General features: G+C 42.0%; 1 protein-coding gene across 1 annotated transcript in view; it reads left to right on the top strand.

The window, feature by feature from the left end:
* ADAM9 (ADAM metallopeptidase domain 9) overlaps positions 1-21673 on the top strand; it is a 491300-nt gene extending 469627 nt beyond the window's left edge. The window contains exon 22 of the mRNA XM_078666483.1: positions 15760-21673. Coding sequence (XP_078522609.1) covers positions 15760-15835 — 76 coding nt within the window. The 3' untranslated portion in view covers positions 15836-21673. The remainder of the gene's footprint in view (positions 1-15759) is intronic.
* Positions 21674-22831: the final 1158 nt, after the last annotated feature.

A 22831-nucleotide genomic window follows, 5' to 3' on the forward strand; every position in this document is an offset into this window, starting at 1 on the left:
GTCAGGGTGCGGGCATATATACAATTTAGGCTGGCCTCAGTACTGCCGACTTATGGAGGCAAGCAGTCAGCTCTAGTGTGGTGCTTTGTAGTCATGCACAGATGAGCTCCACAGGCTTTTCCCGGAGATGTGCAGCCATCCCTAATAGGATATGCCTTCTGATGGATCTCAACTTTTTTTGCAGAAAAGCTGATTCTGCCCTGGAGCACTTCAAGGAAAGCTGCACGTCATGGCACACTCTTTAGGCAATTTGACCCCTGCCAGGCAATTCCCTCTTCAGATCTGGTCCTTTTGGTTTCCCCCACAGGTTTAGTGTATATACAGCACGAGGCATCCCACCCCCACTTCATTCACCTCAGTCCCTTTGGGAGATGAACATCAGGTTGACAACATGGGAGTCTCAAGGATCACCAATTTTCTAAGTTCCCGTCACATGTAGAATCAGCCTCCAAGTCATTTTAGTCTGCTCTTAGCAGCACACAAACACTGTGTGAGGCAGGAATCAATATATTTTCCCAGGTAGCAGTCTATCACATCCGACAGATGGTTCCTCCAAATCGTCCAGCACGGCTATGCCCTCTCATTTCTTTTCGACCCACAACATCTTCCTTCCACATCAGGGTTGGTTTCAGAGGATCATGTACTCATTTTACTGCAAGAGGTGTTTTTTAATGTCTTTTTTATTAGTTTTAATGGTAAAACAGGTACATATGTGCATATACTACGTACATCCTACATTATCCCGCCACACGTATATCTCAGTGGGCAAACCCAGGAATTAAGGCCCCCAGGTCTGGTCTGGCTGCTCCCACATCTCCTTTTAGATTCCCACATCCCTTGTCCCTTGCGCTGTCTAGCCAGTCCATCACCCTTGTGCCTCCTTGCAGATTGCACTGCCAAGTAGAGTTCTAAAGAAGCCCATATGTCTGGTGACCTAGAAGTGGCCAGCATCAGCAACCAGTACTCATTTTAATGTAAGAGTGCGGAGTGTGAATCTCCAAAGGGGCAATAAAGAGGGTGCCAAGCTCTGAAGTAGGGGGTGGGTTGTTACTCCTGCTATTCCCTCGTTCTGGCGACAGATGGAGGCATTCATCCTATTTTAGATCTTTGCGCTGTAATGCCTTTCTGCGGAAAGACAAATTGAAAATGTTCAACATGGCCCAGGTCTGTCCTGGATCCTGGTGACTGGGTGGTTGCCTTGGACCTACAGGACACATGGTTTCACTTGCCTGTCTTGTAGTCTCACAGATGTTACCTGTGGTTGAAGGTTAGCCAAGGGCATTTTCAATTTGCTGTGCTCCCCTTCTGCCTTACAAGTGCCGATGTTCACAAAGGTTATTGCCATGGTTGCCACCTATATTAGGAGGTTGGAGATATCAGTTTTTCCATACCTCGACAAATGGTTGTTGAAAGCGGCCTTGCCACAATCAGTCATAGACCACCGCCAGATGTTGGCAAACCACCTGACATCATTGGGGTTCTTGATCAACAATCTGAAGCCACGCTTGATTACTTTGCAGAGGCTTCGTTTTATAGGAGCTGTTTTGGACTCCCTGCCGTTCAGGGCCTTACTTCCATAATGACGAGTACCGGACATTCGGGCTATGTGACCACTATATCAGCCTCTGTCCTGTATTTCGGTGAGAGCAGCTCCAAGCCTTATTTGCCTGATGGCCTCCTGCCTCTCCACTTCGCCAGGTGGCATATGCGGGTGCTGCAGTGAGATCTTGGTGGGCCCAGCACCAAGGGAACCTGGCGGATGTCTTTGGAGACTTTGGAGGAGACTGCAAAAGGTATGCAGTGGTTGCTGTTCGACTGCAATCTGATTAGCGCACACCCCTCTGCCTTCCCCACCCTGGGATGATGATGGTGACGGATGCATCATTGCTGGGTTGGAGAGGCTATCTGGGAGAGGTGGATATCAAAGGGTTCTGGCCTCTGGCGGAAACATTGCTCCACATAACCAGTGCTTAATTTGTAAAATATTAAGTGCCAGGTTTCTGACCAGGACGCCACTGCAACTTGTACCACCCATTACCCATGTCATCACTGCCAAAACAACTAACCATCTTTCTCCCATGTAAATGCGACAGTTTTGATTATTCCAGGCCCCCAAAGCTAAAGGAATGGTTGAGGAATGCCACCATGTGGTAGACTGTTCTAAGTATAATTTTGATAATTCGGTGCCTGTGCCGAGCACCGGAAACCAATTAAGTGCTGTGCTGAGCACCGGAAAGCACCGGCTCAAATTAAACACTGCACATAACTATGTTAGCGCCTAGCGTTAAAGACCTTTCTGCTGACCACAACCTGAAGGCTGGTCACAGACAACATCTCTGCCATGTGGTACTGCAACAAGAAGGGTGGAATGAGGGTCTGTGCCAAGAGGTTCTGCGCTTCTGAAGTTGGCTGGGGCGTCAGGGCATTTCCCTGGTTGTGAACCAGCTGGCGGGATCTTTAAACGTTAGGATGGAGGATCTCAGCCGGTGATGCCTGGAGATCATGAGTGGTGAATGCACCTAGTGGTAGCACAAGACATCTTCTGATGGTGGGGAGAACCTCTGTACGTTGGAGTTCCTAAGAACACTCTATAGGAGATGCATTTAGGCTAGAGTAAAGCATGAGACTTATGTGCGCCTTTGTGCTGCTGCCTTTCTTTCCCTGAGTTCGGAAGATTAAGGTCGACCTTGTCAAGTCATCCTTGTGGCTCAAGAATGGGCAGGAGAGTATTGAGGCCATAACTTCTGGGTATGAGCATCTATCCTGCTATCAGGCTGTCACTTCTGGGTGGATCACCTATCCCAACAGCAGGGCAGGGTTCTGCACCTGAACTGCACAATTTACACTTACATACATGAAGATTGAATAGTGGTCATTGAATGCATTTAATATACCACTTGAAGATGTGGATGTCATCCTTACTCCCTGGGACCCGTCTATGAAGTCTGTGCCAGGCCCTGAGACAAGTTTGTGGCCTGTGTGGATTCTGCCACTCAGACCCTTTGCAATCCAAATTGCTGGATTTTTATTGTTTGTTTTGTCCTTTTGCCTAGCAAGATCTTGCAGGGGCCATTGCGAAAGGTTTTTCTGTTGACCCTTTTGTGTTTGCCTAACCATCTGTCCTTAATTAAGTTACCTGTTGTTTGCGATATATTAAAGGTTTAAAATACATCCACTCTCTCAAGCTGTTTGTGACGCCGCAGTAGGATGTCAGTTTGGTCCTGATTTTCACACTCTTTGAGCCAATGCAATAGCTGCTTGCTGCTTTGTCTGATTTTCAAAACTGTATTCCTCACTGCAGTCACTCAAAGTTTGTCTCATGAGTGAGCTATAGGCCCTCTCGGTGCAGTCACTGTACACTACCTCTTTTCCAGACTAACTAGTGGCGAGGGATAAGTGCAGCAGCTTTGCAAATGTTCTGATTTCTTTTCACACTGGGTAATCCATTGCTCTGCTAGCGTTCTTTGCTCTCTCTCCCGTCGAAAGAGGAGGAGAGGCTTCATCAACTAAATCCCCAAAATCCTTAAGCTTTTACATTGATTGCACCAGAAACCATCGGATGGACAATCCGTTTTTTGTGAGGTATGTGGGGGAGAACAAAAGCAAACCAGTGCAGAAATAGACTTTGTCAAGGTGGGATGTCCTCTGCAGTACAATCTGCTACATATTGGCCAAGAAGCCGCCTCTTAAAGAACTGAGAGCCCATGCTAGCAAAGCCAAGAGTGCTACCACTGCCTTGGCACGCAGAATCCCTGTCTTTGACATTTGTCAGGCATGTCACAACTTTGGCATTTTGCAGACATCCACAAATTACTACCGCCTTGGCAGACGGGAAGATCATTTCACCCATATGGTCCCGCAGGTTTTTTTTAACTCCGCTCACTCCACAAACCCTCCAATTCCGCAGGTACTGTTTTGGTAACTATTCTAAAGGTGAGGAGTCTGCTATTAGAAGTGCACATCTGAACAACAAGTTACTTAATTTGTATAATGCTCCTGGTGGTGGATCTATCTAACGTCAGATGTCCCACTCCCATCCCTCCCCCCATTCCTGTGGAATAGTCTCTTCTTACCATCTAAAAAGGTCCCAAATTAGACGTTTGCACACTTACTTTTGTACTCCACATGGGAGGGCGTGGAAAGAGTCAAGCAAGAAACTGATATCAGCACGCTTATATGCCGCCTCGCTGTGTCACTTTCTGGGCAGAACAAAGTCAACACGCAGCTAAGAAAACTTCCAGATCCACTCTGTTGCTTGAGGGATATTCCAAACGTGAGGAATCTGTGGTTAGATAGAGTATCCACCAGAAAGAGCATTATTAAAAGTAAATAACTTGTTCTTCTCTATATTTGCTTATATTTATGATACATTTCTAGTTGATATTGTGGTGTTGCTTTATGAGTAGGTTGATATTGACTTTGCTATTGTGGCGTACAGCCAAGAATTGCTTATATCTGTAACCTTTACATAAGCTGCATTCTCAACAGTTCCCTCTCTCTGTTTTATAAGGCAGTTAACTCAATCATCCAGACCCCCTACTATAGTTTTTCGGGTGTGTCCTGCGGTGAACCCATTTATTTTGTCTCATCTTCTTGCATGTAAAGGGAAATGCTACACTAAGCGAGTTCACCATTGTTTTGTCTGCTAACCAGTTAACATTCATCCACCAGTTCTCCTTCATTTCACTCTGTCTCCAGTGTCAGTACATGTTTATGATCAGAGAGAGCAGTCTGAAAATTCGAAGATGCTATGCCTCTTTTCTATAAACAAACTAAATAATAAGTGTAAACAAGCTAAGTGATGAAAGGAATCTTTCAATTAATATCAGCCACTGACGATCACTAAGGACCACATTCCAGACCAATGTGTTTTTTTGTATTTTATTTTTTGCTTACTGTATTGTTTTAGACAGACATTAGTCAAATGCAATTGAGTTTTATCCTGCTACAGTACGAACAGCCCAGCCCAAACTGCCAGGTCTAGTTCCCTCTAGATGGGTACAAAAGCAATCCCAGACTGGTTTAGACCTAGTTAGATAGGCCTGGTCATTGAGAAAGAGTTTGAGTCCTGTAACAATGAGTGAGGGACCCATTTTTGGGTATACTCATTGTACTTAGTGTGATCTGGGATGCTTTCGAGGTATAATGCAGACAGGCATGCTAAAGTCCATCAGGGATACTCTGAATGTCTGCACTCTAAAATCTGGAGAGACGACATTTGTTGATCGAAGACAATTCAGTCCTCCAGGGGATGCACACTGCATTATTGGAATTTAGTGAAACGCTGTCTTCAAAGACAATGAACATCCCGTAACAGCCTGGCTTGACTGATCTAGACCCCTTGGTCTGCTAGAGATATTGTGTGCATGGAACTGAATGAGTGGATATGGACAAATGATACATTAGATATAGTGTTAACCTTCAGACGCTTTGTTCTGAAGATTTCTTAGACCTTAGAGAAGGAGTGACTGATTATCTAGACACAGAGTAGCCTTAACTTGATTGGAAAACAAAAAAAGCCCACCAAGCCCACCTCGATGACAGAAATCAAGGCGGTGCCTAAGGAAATGACTGGGGGCACAAATCAGGTGCAGATAGGCTTACAGCTGATTATTTTTTTTAATAAAACACACACAGGCATTTATATAATAAACTGTCTGTGTTTGAGGAGGGTCCTGCTTCAGGCCAGTATCCATCCTCCTTGCACGAAGCATTGATCAGTAACATCATGCTGTAACCGGGAAAACCAATTCTTCTTGAAAGTCATATAGGACCCTGTTGTTAATTAACTAAAATACTAACATCCTCAACAAAGACTGTTGCCAGGCCATGCCATCTGACATCCTTTCATGCCAGGTCTTGTTTTTTCTGACCACATTGGATTTGTCCTCTGCCATGCTGCCTACAATCTTCGTACCTTCTTTGCATCTGTAGACCAGTTGCGCTCAGAGATTAAATCCACTGCTGTGTTTTTACTTGCAGATAAGGTTTTTGATTCACTGCAATTAGGTTTTGTGTTGGCAATACTACCAAACAGTGGTGTAATTTCTGAACCATTTACTTTATCATGAGGAGCTCAACAGGGTCTGTTATCCCCTTTTCTTAGTTTATCTGTGTTTGAGCCTTTTGGTTATGCATTGTAAGAATACCATTCCCACGTTGACACTGCATTACTGAGGAAACTGATTCTTCTTTATATATACATCAATGATATTTTTATATATCCCATTTCAGTCTCTTTGACTGGTCCCCTGGAACTCTGGAGATGGTCCAGGTGAACAGATACCTAACCATACCCATGTAATAGCTGAAATACTAACCTTTAGCATGGACAATGATGCTAGTACTTGTTACACTAGTAAGCATATCTAAAATAAAAGGTACTTTCTGTCCTTTCAAATACACAACAGGCCTTCTCCATTCATATTCTGCCAACTGTACAAGTGAGGGAGGGTAACCATGTCCGAGCAGCCTTCTTGCCTCTTCGACTTGAGCCTTCACTGCTGATTTAACCTCAAGATCTGGAGGAAGGAACTCTCATTTCTTACCTATTATTTCAAAGTCATCTCTCAACAAAGTCAGGACTCCCACAGAAAACTATCAAGTAAAGAAAAATGTTTTCCCTGTGGGAGCTCCAAATAATCTCAAATCCAAACGGAATTCAGAGACCTATCTCACTCAGTTCACATCACTCATTCAACTATCAACATTTAGCTCGGGGAACACTCACCAGAAGGAAAAAACAATATTCATATAAAAACATACATTTTATTTCAAATAAAAAACATATGAATTCCTATTTAATTCTAGTTAAAAACCCATTCAGTTTGCAATAAAAACCACCTAATGTGGGAATGGAGAAAAAATGGGAAAAGACATTGGTATTTATCTTAATCTTGTCAATTCGGACCCCTGTTTGACAACACTGGGAAGGATTTTCTTTCCTTGTAACCAATATGTTTGTTGGCAACACCAAATTTAACACTTTATGTTTGCGTCGACGCGTTTCGGAAGCCTTGAGTGTTTATAGCCTCCTTCCTCAGGACAGTATCTATGGTTTTCTCCACACTCAGTATATCACCCATGCAATCGCATCTTGGTGAGTTGTATCAATTATTTTTCTATCTGGGGTCGTTATTTGAAGTTTCACGATTTCCCGAAGTCCTCAATGTTTAAAAACGATGGAAGATGTCAAATGCAGTGTTATTCAAATTTGTACACTCATTTTACATTTATTTATTCGAAATCCTCAAGGTATTATTATGTGACAACAATCTTGTATGTTGAAACGGATATCCTTCCTGCTTCTGATTCTGTTTTATAAGGAAGGTCTGTATATCTTAGTTGTCTTGGTGCCCCCGGGTAGTTAATGCTCGTGGCTTATTTAAATGGACGGCACGTATTCCCGGGGTGTTTCTGCGGCGTCAGTCAGATCACCGTTCGAAATCGAGCAAGAAAACCACATATATATTTTTGAGAAGCCCCAGTTAAGTATGTTAGTGTGATGGAAGCCTCCTCTGAGAATGAAGCCTTGTTTGCTCACCTGGATAAGTAAATGACTAGATTTTCAAAACGAAAATCCACTCCGCTCCCAAATGTTGTAGTTTTTCACCGGCACCAAATTGTGTTTTTCAACAACAGTGTGTGCGAAAGAAATGTCTCCCCCAAAGACCACCGGCTTCAAACTGAGGCAAGACTTAAACAGATGACAATTATGGATCCACACAATATCTGCATGTGGAGTCTAGGGTCTAGGTAATACTCAGTCATGCAAAAAATGCTAACTTTGCTACTCAAAGGGGATCAGGGAGCTAGACCTCACTAAATACAAAAAGTATTGTAGGTTGCACTCCTTACAGCGAACCCCCTCTTCCTTGAAGTTCCAGGCCTGTTCCTGTTCCAGGTCTCGGTTCTGCTCCTCTGTCACAGTCATCTGTATGAGCCGAAATCGAGGGACAAATCATGCCTCAAGAACAAAATGTTCAAGTGGGATTCATCCACCATCTCACCACACCAGCTCCAGTAAGAGGCCATGCAGTTGGCAATCCAAAGAAGCAACTGCACTCCAATATTCCGACTCCGGGCATGCTTCAAGCCTGGTCCTGGTACCCCGCAAGTGTTCCAGACTGTCAGCGACTAAGCAGCAAATAGAGGCCTTTAGGAAGGCAATGTTGCAACTTTTCAGGATCATGTCCGCTCTCTCTGGAGTGATTTAGGGCCCAACTGTGTGGCAGTAGACTCTCAGTTAGACTTCCAGAGGCAGATTCTTTATCAGCTCCCTACCAGCGCCAGTCCATTTCTCTACTCTTTCAACTAACTATTAGAGAGACAAAACCAAACCTACTGTCCCAACTCTTGCAGCCCTATCCTGCTAATTCAGAGCCCTTACTGCTTTTTAAGGAGGCTCTGATAGAAATCTTGATGGTGACCTTTTCTAAGCCATGTTCAGGTCCCCCGGGAATTGACCTAGTACCTATGCGTCCCTGTAGACCTTGCCATTTTAACTCTGTACCTGACTCTCAGAGCTTAATAATCCAAGCTTCTAACAATCCACTTGCATCCTAATACATTCAGCACTGTCCCACCATACACGCAATCGAAATACATTAATGCCTGCAGGAAGCGATTCTCTTGTTCCGCATTCTATGCCCTGAGGTCCCTGATTATGTCATATGTACTTAGCAGTATGGCTTGTGAGGATTTGGCAGCCACCTGTTACAAATTAAGGAAAGCCTTCACTCAGACAATCTAAGATGGACAGGGATCAAGTCAATTTGTCTGGAGGGCCGGCATCAACAATGGCGTCTGTATTGTGATCAGGTGTCATCCTAAATGCACACCACAGGATGTTCTGGTGACGTACATGTGTCCCTTATGGGTATGCTGTTTAATGGTTCTAGGCATTTTAGTAAAAAAGCTAACTCTGTAGTGGAGCACTTTGAGGACAGCTGTGTTATGGCCCACTCAGAGGATACTTTTGAGTTCTTGTCTCTTATCAGAGGGTGCCCTTACAACCTGCACAACAGTCGACAGTCATTTCACTGCTCATGAGGATGTAGTGGTGGCAGAGGTCTTTGGCACCATCAGGCACAGCAGTCTTCTTCCTCCTTCTCACCCACAGCAGTTGCGACCAAGACACTTTGGTTTCCCTCCTGTGGTCATATCCGACCGGGTAGGGGCAGAATTTGTTTTCTCTGTCTAGCTGGCTTGGTATACATTTACACCAGTGAGTGCTACACATCTGTAAACAAGTGTATGCTCTCCATTTCACATCTGCACCCCTTCATTTTCTGCCTGATTTTGTTCAGACTTAGCAGATCATGCCTCCATCCTTGCACAGGAAGTTGAGTCATTGCTGCCCAAAAAGTTCATTATGAGGGTCCTGCAGGAGGAGAAGGACATGAGGTGCTACTCCCATTATTTATGGTTCTTGAAAAAGCAGGCGGAGTAAGGCCAGTTCTAGACAATCAACCTCTGATTCCCTTCCTTACGAAAGGCAGTTTCAAGGTGTTGACTTTGGTCCTAATTCTTTCTGCCCTTAATCTATGGGACTGGATGATGTCTGGACTTGCAGAGCGCATACTTTCAAGTGCCCATCTTGCAATCCAACAAACAGACTTCCCACACTTTGGTTGTCTGTGAAGGCCTTCCTTCCATGCATCGTGTAGAACACAGATGGCATCTGCTTCCTGAGGTGGCTCAGGGCATCTCAACCAGCCTTGGTAAGATATATTTGCCACCAACAAGAACACGCATTGTCGCTGGTATTGCACACTGGAGTTTCTGCCAGGAAACAATTTCCTAGGAGACACATTCTGCCTGCAGTGGGATGCTGGTGTTCTGTATTCCTTCCCACCTCTGCCTCTCCTCCCTCGATTTCTGAAACTTGTGACGGACGAGGCTCAGATCATGCTGAATGCTCTAAATTTGGTCAATAGCATGTGGTGCCCCTATCTCTTGAACTGAGCATTTGCTCTCCGATCTTTCTCTTTGGGATCTCTTGTCTCCACAATGGTTTATGCACCCACATCTCTCCATTCATGGAGATTGAGCAGGACCAACTGAGTAGATTTTATTTATCTGCTGAGATAGTGGAGCTAGGCACCTTTCCACTGAATTAATGTATTTGAATCTTTAGGTGACGTTTGTGGCGTGGTGCAAAGACCTTGAGGTTGAGACTCTGCAGGTGGACTGACGTCACTTGCAGCTTGTTCCATCTCTTACCTAGCAAGGCTTTGCTGTGGGCACTGTTAAAAGTTATTTGGTTACCCTTTCTACATTTGCCTGACCAGTGTCATTATTAGTTCACCGTTTATGATGTGGATTTTAAAAGGGCTTGCATACATGGTCATGTCTGGCCCTTTCATTATGCTCCAATGGACCTTAATTTGGTCTTTATGTTAATAATGTGCATGTCCTTCAAGCACATGCACAGTTGACTTCTGAGATCCTTCACCATTAAGGCTGTATTGTTCACTGAAATTGCTGATGCACGTGGAGTCAGTGAATGCAAGGGCTCAGTACAACCTCTGTACACCACATTTGTCCTAGATAAATTGCTGCTATGAATTTGCATTCCCTTTCTGACGAAGATGGTGTCGCCCTTCCATGTGGGATAGTCCATAACTTTTGCTACCTTTTTCACCGCACCTCACTCATCTAATGAAAGGAAAGACCTCATCTTGTGGACACAACAATTTGTCTTTTATCTGGAGCGGAAGTAGGAGCACCAAGTGGATAACAAGCTTTTTATGTTTTGCCAATGGTAAGAAGGAGAAGGTGGTACATTTGCTAACCATATCTTGGTGGGTTGTACTTTGCATAAAGACATGCTATGCTTTGGGCAAGACTGAAACCCCTGAGGGCCTTTAGTCTCATTCTACCAGAGCCAACACTGACACCACATCACTAGCAATGGATATTCTGGTGTAGGGCATCTGTCAGACAGCCACATGGGTTTAAGTTCATATTTCCACCAGGCTTTGCTTTTTCGATTCTCAAATTTGCGGAGAAGGCCATTTTGCCTGCTTAATTTAGCAGGACATCCTGACGTTTGGGAAGTACTCCTTTGGTATTCTTTCAAAACATGAGGAATGTACAGTTATAAGTAACCATCAAAAGAACAGATTAATTACCTTTGGGTCCTCTGAGTGCAGATTCTTCACTGCACTTCATCCTCCCTGTTCTACACAGTAGACTTTCAGGTGGCCTAAAAAGTTAGGTCTGATAGATACTACTAGCCTTAGATTTCTCACCTTTAGAATATCCCCAAACCTCTGACTGGACCTGGAAGATTTAACAACATTGCTCTTGCTCACTGGCCCAGAAGTGAGAAATGGAAAGGAAGCACCACACCTCTGCACCGATATCAATTCCTTTCCTTCCGCACCTTCATACACAGATCCGGAGCATGCTTCTAACTTTTCCCCGTCTTTTGATGATTTGTTTCTCCAAAAATATTGTTATCATGTGTGCAATGGAACTATGTTCATTCCGAAAACTACAGGGTTTAAGCCTTGAAGGAACTGTCACAAACACATGTCTGTGACAGCTACACATGAGCTGTGCTTCTGATGTATGGACTGATTTGCATATTGCCATGTCTGAACTGGGGTGGTGTGGTGAGCAAAATAATAATGGATTAAACCCAGATCTGTGACTGGGGGTGAATGTTTTGCCATTGCGCAACATTCCGTCCATCAATTGTTGTTTTTGCATTTGTCACCCCGAGTGGGATGGGTATCCTCAGACGTGAGTCCCATGCTCTCTATGCCACTGGAATCAAGCCATCCTGGCTGATAGCCAGAAACCGGTCCTATGATGCTTGATTCCAGTCCAGGGAAGCCATGGCTTGGCAGTTCGGGTTGGACTGTTCCCATGAGGCGCAGGGTCAAGCCTGATTTGCATATGGCCATGCCTGAACTGGGGTGGTGTGGTGAGCAAAATAATGATGGCTTAAACCCAGATCTGTGACTGGGGGTGAATGTTTTGCCATTGCGCAACATTCCGTCCATCAATTGTTGTTTCTGCATTTGTCACCCCGAGTGGGATGGGTATCCTCAGATGTGAGTCCCATGCTCTCCATGCCACTGGAATCAAGCTATCCTGGCTGATGATGGCTGATAGCCAGAAACCGGTCCTAGGATGCTTGATTCCAGTCCAGGGAAGACATGGCTTGGCAGTTCCGGCTGGACTGTTCCCATGAGGCACAGAGTCAAGACTGATTTGCATATGGCCATGTCTGAACTGGGGTGGTGTGGTGATCAAAATAATTATGGATTAAACCCAGATCTGTGACTGGGGGTGAATGTTTTGCCATTGTACAACATTACGTCCATCAATTGTTGTTTTTGCATCTGATGTATGGACTTGGCCCACTTCCTGCGAGGAGTGTGCCTTTATGACCCTGAAATTAAACAAAAATAATTGCCAATACTGTACTATGATTTACCTTTCAATCAACTCAAAACATACGAGTTAAACAATATGCTTTGTTTTCAAATTTTATGTTTGATTCAATCTTTTTATTATTTTGCAAAATTTCTTTACTTCATGATTTTGGTTGTTATTTCACCAATTTTCACAATTTACAAGACCTTCTGTACACTACTTATACATTCACATAAAAAAACATTTCGACATATTAGATTATGTACATTTTCCAATCATCATTCATTCAAACATACCCTCTCATACACCCACAGACATCAAATATTCATATATTTACACTGGAATAACAATATTCACATAATCCCATAGAAAAATCCTTTTCTTAAACAAGACAGTTATTTAGAGCAATTCAAAGTGACTTATTGTGATTTTATGGCTCTAAAAGTCTACGCGTTTCGAACTCGCGATGTTTTTGGAGTTCTCATCAGGACAACAAGCTGTGAAGAAAGGAAAAGAAGCCTTTCTTTAGAGGATTATTGTAATTATTAGCACTCCCTACACCACTGCTAGCTTCCTTATCTTACCTCTATTGTTCAGAACTTGTGCGGTTGCTTTTAATCAACCCAGCGCAAAACCAATCTGATCAGGAAAAAAACCAAATGCAAAAGAGTGCTATTACTGCTCTAAAAAAAGGAAGAGACCACAACTCCCGTGATCCTTAGCGGACCCGGAAGCGTGCGGACACCGTCCTGTTTGCGGAGACGCGAGAAGGAGAGAATTTGGCTCCTTTGTTCGGCAGAGATTTAATCATAAACCGAACAGGTAAGCGCCCTGTTCAAAAGCTGCCATTCATTTAAGACAAACCGCGATTTGGGAAAAACGGAGATAAGTTATGTACTTTTTTCCTTGCTTGCAATTACAGATTCAGCCCATAAAGAGTGCCCTGTACACAGCAGCCTCTGCCATCAAAACAAGTAAGACAAACTTAATGGTTTTCCGAGACTACAATACTGATGACCTAAGACTCCAGTATCTGCCTCCATGCTGCTTCAGTTTGCCCTTTGTAGCACACAACCATCCTCTGGGAGGCAGGATCGAACACTTCCTACAGATGTTCGAAATTAAACATCTGACAGATGGGTCCTCCATATTATCCTATGAGGCTTTTCGCCAAAAGAAGCATAGAGAGGTTTCTGGCCAGTACATAGGGACCAGCTGTTACTCCCAATATTTCCTTTTGCCAAAGAAGGACGGAGGCCTTTGTCCCTTTATAGATCTCTGCCTTCTGAATGAAGGACAAATTCAAGATACGCATGCTACCCCAGGTCCTTTTTGATCTGGATCCAAATAAGTGGTTGATAGGTTTTGGACCTGCAGGACGCTTACTTTTATGCACACGTTCTGCATTCCCACAAATGCAGTTCAAGGTGGGCCAGGACCATTTTCAATTTGCTGTGCTCCCTGTCAGCCTCACTTGTGTCTTTCTTGTGTTGAGGAAGGTGATGGCAGTGGTCCCAGCACACCTTTGGAGATTGGGGATGCCAGTTTTCCAGTACCTCGACGACTCGCTGTTGAAGGTGAGCTCACAACAGGCAGTCGTGTACCACCTCCAGATGACAGCGAACCTTCTGACATTATCGGAGTTCACAATCAAAGTGCTGAAGTTACACCTTACTCCTTCACAGAGGCTGTCCTTTATTGAAGCCATCCTGGATACTGTGCAGTTTCATGCCTTATATTCGCCACAAACAGTCTCTGAGACATTAGGCTATGATGCGAATATTCCAGACTCAGTCCTGTGTCTCAGTGACTGTGGATCAAAGTCTTCTGACCTTCTTGGCATCCTGCATTGTGTTAGTCGGCTATGCAAGTGGCATTAGCGAGCTCTGCAGTGGTACTTGACGATTAATTGGGCACTGCACCAAGGGAACCTATCGGATTACATCCAGGTTTCCAAGGAGACTGCAAAAAACTTGCAGTGGTGGCTCTACATTAATTGGATCTCCGTCAGAGACCTTGCTTCTCCCTAAGCTGACAGTGGTGACAGATGCATCTCTGCTGGGATGGGGAGGTCATCTGAGAGAGGTGTAGATCAGAGGACTCCGTTTTGTGGCTGAGTCTTCTCTCCACATCAACATGTTGGAGTTGACGGCCATTCTCCTGGCAGTGAAGGCCTACTTTGGTTTATCAAAGGGAGGCTGTTCAGGTTCTCACGTACAACACTTTAGCATTGTGGTACTAAAATAAGCGGGAGGTTCCTGTGCCAGGAGGCGCTTCTCCTCTGGAGCTGGATGTAGTGACATCTGTCCTCTGATGAGAGTACTTCAAAACTAAAGTAATATCAATTGTGCAAGGGTTCTACTTACATATAGCTCCGTGCTCTCACTTCAGGAGGTGCAAGGTCACATCAAAGTCTGACACCACTTGCCAGCACACAGACGCGATTGCTGTGAAAAAATCCTGATCTAGTCAGGTTCTAAGAAAAAAGTCAAAAGATGAGGAATAGGGTATATGGGATAATATGCAAGCAATGCACCCTAAAAGTGCTTGTGCTAGACTGTGCACGTTGGCTAGAAGGATTTATATAATTAGGTCAATTAGTTTATTGGATACCCAAAGATGCCTTTCACCTTCTTCCTATCTCTGTTATTGTGCTGTAGTCTTCATCTACAGCTTGGGAAGACGAGAACTGGGATTTAGGAGTAGGATTAAGTAATCCTCATGGTGACTCTGTCACTCCTAATCTTTAAACTCTCTCCTGTTCCAAACCCATGGGCAAACTCATTATAAGAAAGAAGGCATGACGTGTTTAATGTGTATTCACATTGTGCCTGCAGCACAGGACTTTGTGATAATAACTTACAGTTTCAAGTATTACTACTAGGCAACAGGATACCTACAGGTGTATGTAGTAGGAGACATCGTTTGTTTGGACTAGGTATAATGTATTAACTATACATGTTTTTTTTTCTTTTGGTTTATCCTCATGTGGTACGCACTGGGATGGGGAAGAGTTAGTAATTATTAACTGGCAAGCGGTGGTTGACAGTCTCCTCTAGACACGTTTTTATGTAGTATGGACAGTGATGGGCAGAATCAAAAGGGAATATTAGTGAAGAATCTATGTTTTATCGTTTTTATTGTCTTTTTGGCTGTATCTTCTCTGTTATTTGTTCCTAATCAATACTTCAATAATGTGCTTACTAAACACATTTTCATATTTCTATCTGTCAATGAACTGAAACAATCAGGACTGTAGAATATGTAACATTGGCATATAGTCTGATGCAATTTCTTGTGCACAGTTGCTATATATGTTGAAGTATATTGCCAAGCACTACTAAAGATATGTTTTTCCCTTTTCTACAGACCTCCGGTACCACGTCAGAAACCCCCTTCAGGAAATATGGTTCCTAGCCGGCCTCCGCCCCTACCTCCAATATAGCTATGTTTTTTAATTCCTGAACATCTAGTGCATTTTCACTTACCGAGTGATCATGCTCATTATATTTATCATGTTGAAATGAGTGGATCCAAGGATCTCCAGAAGGCCTTTCTTTCTACGCGGTATGGACAAGCGGATGACGATGTACATGGAATAAATACAATTAACATAAGCCTGCAATGGATTAGAGATCAGACCTGTGGTCTTGCCAACTTAAATGTGGTCATGTAGTTTGAGGAGTCTGCACTAGAAGAGCACATCAGTTTGCTGATTTTTTTCTTCCTGGCTTACTTACAATGTAATGTGCGACTTTTTTCTATCTGTAAACAATCTCTTGCACACCACAGATAATTTAAAAATGAGCACACAGCAGATATATTCCTCCCCGAGGAAGTTCTTGTTTACTGTGGTGGAAAAATATAGTCAACCGCTAATAACAAAAGGCATGATTGAAATGAATGTTAACTTGTTTACCTCATATTAGGACACCGCTAGAAAGGATATTTCAAACAGAATTTGAATTGCATCTTTATATTGTCCCTGATTGAGTGGAGAGTTCCTAATAGATGAACCACTTAATTTCTTGCGTGTTCAAAATGCCCCCTAGTAGAGCATCTTTCATTTATTAACAATGGTATTGTAAAGTAAATGTAATGCTCGTGTCATTTGTGCAATCAGATATTAGAAAGAAGAGGTTTGTGGTGCACACCGTGGTGTCTGAGTACTTGTGGTGGGGTGCCAAAAATACAGGGCGTGTTCTGTTCCTGAAGTCCAGAATCTTTGTTTATGAAGGCTGCAGATGTTGAAATGTACATATGTATTTGTTGTTACCATTAGTAATAATGAATGTTTTGTCTTGGCCTAAATGCTCCTTTTTTTCATTGAGCATTTTAGCTAATAGATATTGGCCTGCAAAGTGCCTCATTTCTTCAAAAACGAGAACGAATGGGATCACAGATCAAAGACATGCACATGCTGGTTTAAAAATTGATAGCAGAAAAAAAAACTGTGCAAGTGGAACACATCCCTTGACGTGGTGAAACACACAATTAATAATTAATGACGTGTTAATGAACTAGGAGCACACTTACAATGGCATGTTTTCTATTCTGGCATAGCTCGGAAATATTTCAGCCTGACATTTAAGGTTTGTTTACCCACACACGAAAATATAAAACAATGTCATATAACATGACTATGTAATAAATATTTCTGTAAGTATATGTAAGTTTGGAATTAGAGAGGGATACAGTAGTTTACTAGTATAAGTGTCACATTATGCTTTTCAGTGCAGAGGCAGGAGCTTGTGATTTCCTAAGAGATAAAGATGGCCCGTGGCAAAGTGACCAGTTAGAGGGTTAGTTCAGTTAGTTGAAGAAAGGAGTAGTGAACGACCAAGGTTCCTGGTGTTGAAAAAAGCGTAGCTCAAGTATACTTCAGAAGGGGAAAAAGCACTTAGGTACTCAATAGGTGTGTATCTTAGTAGATTTTCAACAAATTGCCATAATTCTAGAAACCAGCCATCAGAAGGACACTGCTTAATATTGCATTTCGGTGTGTTTATGCCTATAGGAATTTGGCGGAATTTGTAAATCCATTCAACATACTTTAAAGGGCATGTGTATGGTTTAATTCTTTTTATTGAACAATGTTGAAAGCAAACTCGCAGTAAACGGGCTACACAGAACCCACCGTAGCTACTAATTAGTGCATTGACATTACACAGGTCAACAAATTATCTGTACAGTCCCACCCGCCACCCCAGAAAAGAAAAAAGAAGAAAGGAAAGAAATCACAGAGAAAACCACCCCTCACCCTCCCTGGTCCAATCCTTCTCTACAGTGCTGCGCAGATGGAGTTGTCGTTCACAGAGCTAGGCCAGTCTGAGGAGGAATCTGGTGCAGTTAGGCGTAGGTATCTCAGGCAGGACAGCTCCCGGAATTCTTGTGCAAGCAGAGCGAGGAATGGTTGCCAAAGATCCCTAAAGGAGGAGCCTTTCCTGGCAAGGGTAAGAGAGATCTTTTCCATGCTCAGTATGTGCTACAATCGCTGATGCCACCTGGTGTGTACAGGGTTGCGAGGAGTTTGCCAGTGAATTAGTATGTTCTGGACGGCTGTGCCTAGTGCTATGGCCATCTGCTTCCCTCGCCTAGATTTCAAGTGGTAGGTGAGTGGGTTTGGCACCCCCAGTAGGACATTTGCAGGAAGTCTAGGGATTTCGGTGTTAGGGTATTAGTCAACCTCGTCGAGTATGTGAATCCAGCAAGCCCGGAGGTGTTTGCAGTCCCATAGAAGGTGAACTAGTGTGCCCCTTTTCCCACACTGTTGGTCTCCAACAGTCAAGGCTCTGTGTCTTTTCAGCTTGGTGAAGTCTCTCTGGGGTGTAGTACCAGTAATAAACTAGTTTGGTGAGTGTTTCAGTAAGACCTACATGCGTTGCTGAATGGCATGCTCTGTAGTATGCACCTTCCCATTCCTTCTCCCAGCGTGCACTCCCCGCATGATATAAAGGGCATGTTTAAAGGTTTACGTGGTAACACGCCTGAGTTGGGTTTATGATCAGCAGCATTTGTGATACCAAAAAGAAAGGGGAATAAGTTGAAGAATGTATTTTTCTCATTGACTACCATAGAAACAGAGGCAATTTTAGCAGACCGACCGCTAAAATGAAGCTACTTTTGGCATCACAAATCTGGAGTATCTCACTTGAATTCGGACTGTTGGCTTGTATGGGATTTAAATCAAATAGTGGGGCAGATTTGTAAAAAAAAGTGCAGGAAGAACTGCAATCATACTTGCAGTACTGTGTTGTGCTAGTGTAGAGAGCATTGTAGTGTCATATCTATTAAGACATGCCACTTCTGCTCTCTTCCCCAGTCCTGGCACACTATCAGGCTGTCTAGCACCACACACCTTTGCACTATAGTCCAAAGGTGTGTGTGTTCTGTTTAGCAAAGTTTTTGTACTGGAACGGCAATCGTCCAGTGCAAAATGCTATGCCTGTAGAAAGTTAAAATGTTTCACACCGTAGAGGTATGCTGTACATTGCAGCACAATCAAGTGTCTAGAAAGCCATGTGAAATTAAAATATTTCTCCATCTTAACACCTGCCTTGATTTTTTGGCGTAAGACCCTATCTACCATTGTTTATTGCTAGGGCTGTGTGTTAAAAGCCATGGAAGCTAGAGTGGAATAGCCGGTATACCACCCATGAGGTGCCCCCTCGTTGCATAGTATCACAAAATGCGTTACTTTACAGGATATAGTCCAGCGCAAATAAATGTTTGCTCTGGAAAGTGAGACCTTCATCAACATTTTGGACCGGTTTGTGTCACTTTTTGTGACTTTGCACCAGGGTAGACTGTTGATAAATCTGCCCCATTATATATAGTAGATAAGAAAATCTTTAAATTTGCACTTTCTTGTTTTCATACACATTCATACCTCTGTTTCATTGTATAGTATACTGCAGTACCTCACACACATTCTGCTTACTTTAAACAGAGATTAGAGAAATGCTAATGCTCGATGGAACATCATTTTGTAATTTTTATAATAGTCACACACAACTGAGCTTCACGGATAACTCTGCATGTGTAGTCCAAAATAATATATGAATGAAGATTGATCTTTTATTATCAGTGTCTAGCTTTCCAGTATGTAGCAGTTGTATGAAATGAAAATGGTTTGCTAACTTTGTCTGTAGAACACTTTAAAATTCCTCATGCACTTTCCTAGCTTCATTGACTTGTTTGTGTCCATTACTCATGCAGAGACTATCCTTGTAGGGCATCACACAAATAATGTTGATCTTAAAATGGGATTGACACTCGGGTATGTGCTTCCTTAAAGATTGTAAGCCTGTATTATTTCAGGAATATAACACCATGAGTGGATATATGTGTGGTTTGATAGGTGTAATACCCTATGAATCTGTCGTATTCTGATCTGGAAATAGTGAAGAGAAATACTTCTATTTCTCCAACAGGATATATTTGAATTAGCTCTTTTATTACACACCTTTAACGTTATTGAAACAGCAGCTTGTGAAATGGTTACCTGCCACAAAACAGTATTTCCGTTAAGCCTTTTAAAATCAATGTAGCTTATGGCTACACCAAGAATTCTTAATCTCCGTAGCAGTGGATTGGTTAAGGCATTTGCATCCAACCTCCACTCATTAAAGTGTGTTCTTAGTGGCAGAGTCCTGGTGGTCAAGTGTAACTGAAATTGGTAAGAAAAAAAACAATACAATAGTCATATTTGCACACCTTGGCTTTTCAGTTTTTCTGAAATACTTCTGTTGTTTACATTGATGTTACCCATTTGCATTTAGAAACACATAATCTGAAATAAATATTTGCTTTCAGAGAGGCAGTGTATTTTAATCACACCACCCCATCCATTTATGGATTAGGGAACTCATATCATGTTTGCCAAATACATTACATTTAAAAAATAATACATACATTTTTGTGAATTCAAGTTGTCATTTTTATTTTGTGCATAACCAGTGCTATTAAAAATGTTTTGTTTAGAGCAGAGCGTCCGCTAATTCCCTTCATTGGCTGCATTTGAAGAGAGCAAATATTTGATTCTTTTTATACAAAGCAATAAAAGTGCATCATGTTTGAGTTGCATATATAAAAATTGTACATTTTAAAATTCCGGTTTTATTATAGTATTGTGATTAAGCTGACGATTGTTTAGGGGGATATCACTGCTTTAAAGACATTGCTGAATTTTTGGACAATAAATGACTGAGAATACCTGTGGAATCTACCTGCCAAGACCTCAGGAGGCTGTGATTAAACTGTGTTTGGCTAGATTAATTAATCCAGCTGCTAAAATAAACTTCCCTTTTGTGTTGTCAGACGTGTGTTATTAAAGGAATATATCACCGCCAGTGGATATATGTGCAAGTATTCTGATGACTTCCTGTCATGCTCATTAAAATATTTACTCATGTTATAAAAAAGCAGTTACGTCTTAAGCTGAAAATTAGGGTTCTTTGGAGATACCATATATGCAACTGAAGTTAACAGATGTCAATTACAGTACTCAGTCATACCATTATTATCATTACATCTCATGTGCGTACAAATTGATTATGACTCCAAAAGATGGATTATGGGGTTGTGCGCTTATTTTTTATTCATTGCTGTTGGAGTAAATTAGGTGATAGTTAATTTTGTTTTGTTTGTTGACACACATACTCAATCAAAGTAATCTATTATCTTTAATCACAGTGCTTTTAAAATCTCTTTTCAGTCACCTGTTTGTTTCGTCCTTGGGCCTTTGTGTATGGTTCTGAATGAAATAAACCTCCTGATGGAATTGATTATGTCACACTACCATTATAACAATCCTACATTCATCCATAAATTCAGAATTGTAAATGAATGCTTTCGTTATTTGTGTTTGTAAATTAACATGTCAACTAAATGACTGATGTGCCTTTATTGTGGGACATGCATTTTTTCATTTGCAGCCTGCTGGGAGTATCTCAAATTGTCATTGTGTTCCCTTAAACTATAGTAGATTTTATAAGCGTTCAATGACTAATTCCCCCATCAATTGAGACTACTGATTTGAAAATATTGTCTGACTCTGATTAAGAACAATTAACATTCAGTTTTTACTTATTTGATTTTGTTTTGGCTTTCACTTCTGCACTTCGGTATAAACGTGTGTATATTCTTTGATTCATATTGTAAGTTGTACAGTTTCTTAATTCACGAATGCCACTTTTTGTATTGTTTAATTTTAATGAAGGGCTTTTTGATGATGTACAAACTGTAACAATAATCAAATTAAAATAACTTTTGTACAAAAAAATGAAATTCCATATTTGTTTAGGTTCTATCTGAAACAATTGACTTACTTCTGTTGTATCCCCAAAAAATGAATCACTCATACTTTATCCATAACAGCAGTTGTATAATAAATACATTGAAAAAAAGATTAAATTGCATGCTCATGCGCACAAGATTCAACTTGGACCCTATGTTTTGAATCCTTCTACACCAGTTAATGTATCAAATTATTCTTATTCAAGAGGATTCTTTTCACTGTATTGTTTAATCGAATGGTAAACTTGTAATTTATTTGTAAAAAAAGGTATGAAGTAATATTCAGTACATGGCCCTATTCACAACCTTTTTTTTTACACACATTTTTTTATACTCATCAGGAATTCAGCAAGAGGCAAGGGAATTCTGGCAGGCGACTATACATTTACCAGTGCAGATATATCTGCAACAAGTACGGAAACATTTCCTTTGGCAATCCCACTCAAGAGTATCATTACAAGCTATGGTTTACCTTTGAACATTTGGAACACTCAAACATGTACATACATTAGTGGGCTTTTCTAAGCTCCTTTCCATCCTGCCCACCATGGACATGTTCGGAGATTTACTCAAGCAAAGGACTGCAGTAACTCCGTTTCCCGAATATGAAGAGGAACGATTCACTCCACTCTAAAAAATAAACCTTTCTAGACTCTTCCCCTCTCTATCCCTCATTGGCTCACCCGAAACTTCATTTTACTACTACAATCTCCTAAGCAACCTGTTCTAAATTCCATCCTCGTGTCCCTCTGTTGACTCATCCCAAACCTCATTTTACTACTTTAATTTCCCTAATCCCTTTCTAGTGACTCTTCCCTCCCCATCTCTCCATTTACTCATCTTAAGCCTCATCTTACTACTATGATCTCCCAAATAACACTTTCTGGACTCTTCCCTCTTCTATCCCTCCATTATCCTATTCAATCCATCTCATCTATTCGCATGTCCACCTCTCATATTAACACAAATTCCCCAATACTAATACACCACTAATCCTTTTTGGGTTCGGGAGTAGCATGCTACTCGCCGAAAAGTGCTTCTACGCCTCGTAAGGAGTAGTAAGCTCTACATAAATACAGTTACAATTACAAATGTGCTGGGAATTAATGCGAAGGCCTTTCTCTGCAAGTTAACATGTTTTCTC

The sequence above is a fragment of the Lissotriton helveticus genome, chromosome 11 (assembly GCF_964261635.1).
Source record: "Lissotriton helveticus chromosome 11, aLisHel1.1, whole genome shotgun sequence".
NCBI classification, from domain to species: Eukaryota; Metazoa; Chordata; class Amphibia; order Caudata; family Salamandridae; genus Lissotriton; species Lissotriton helveticus.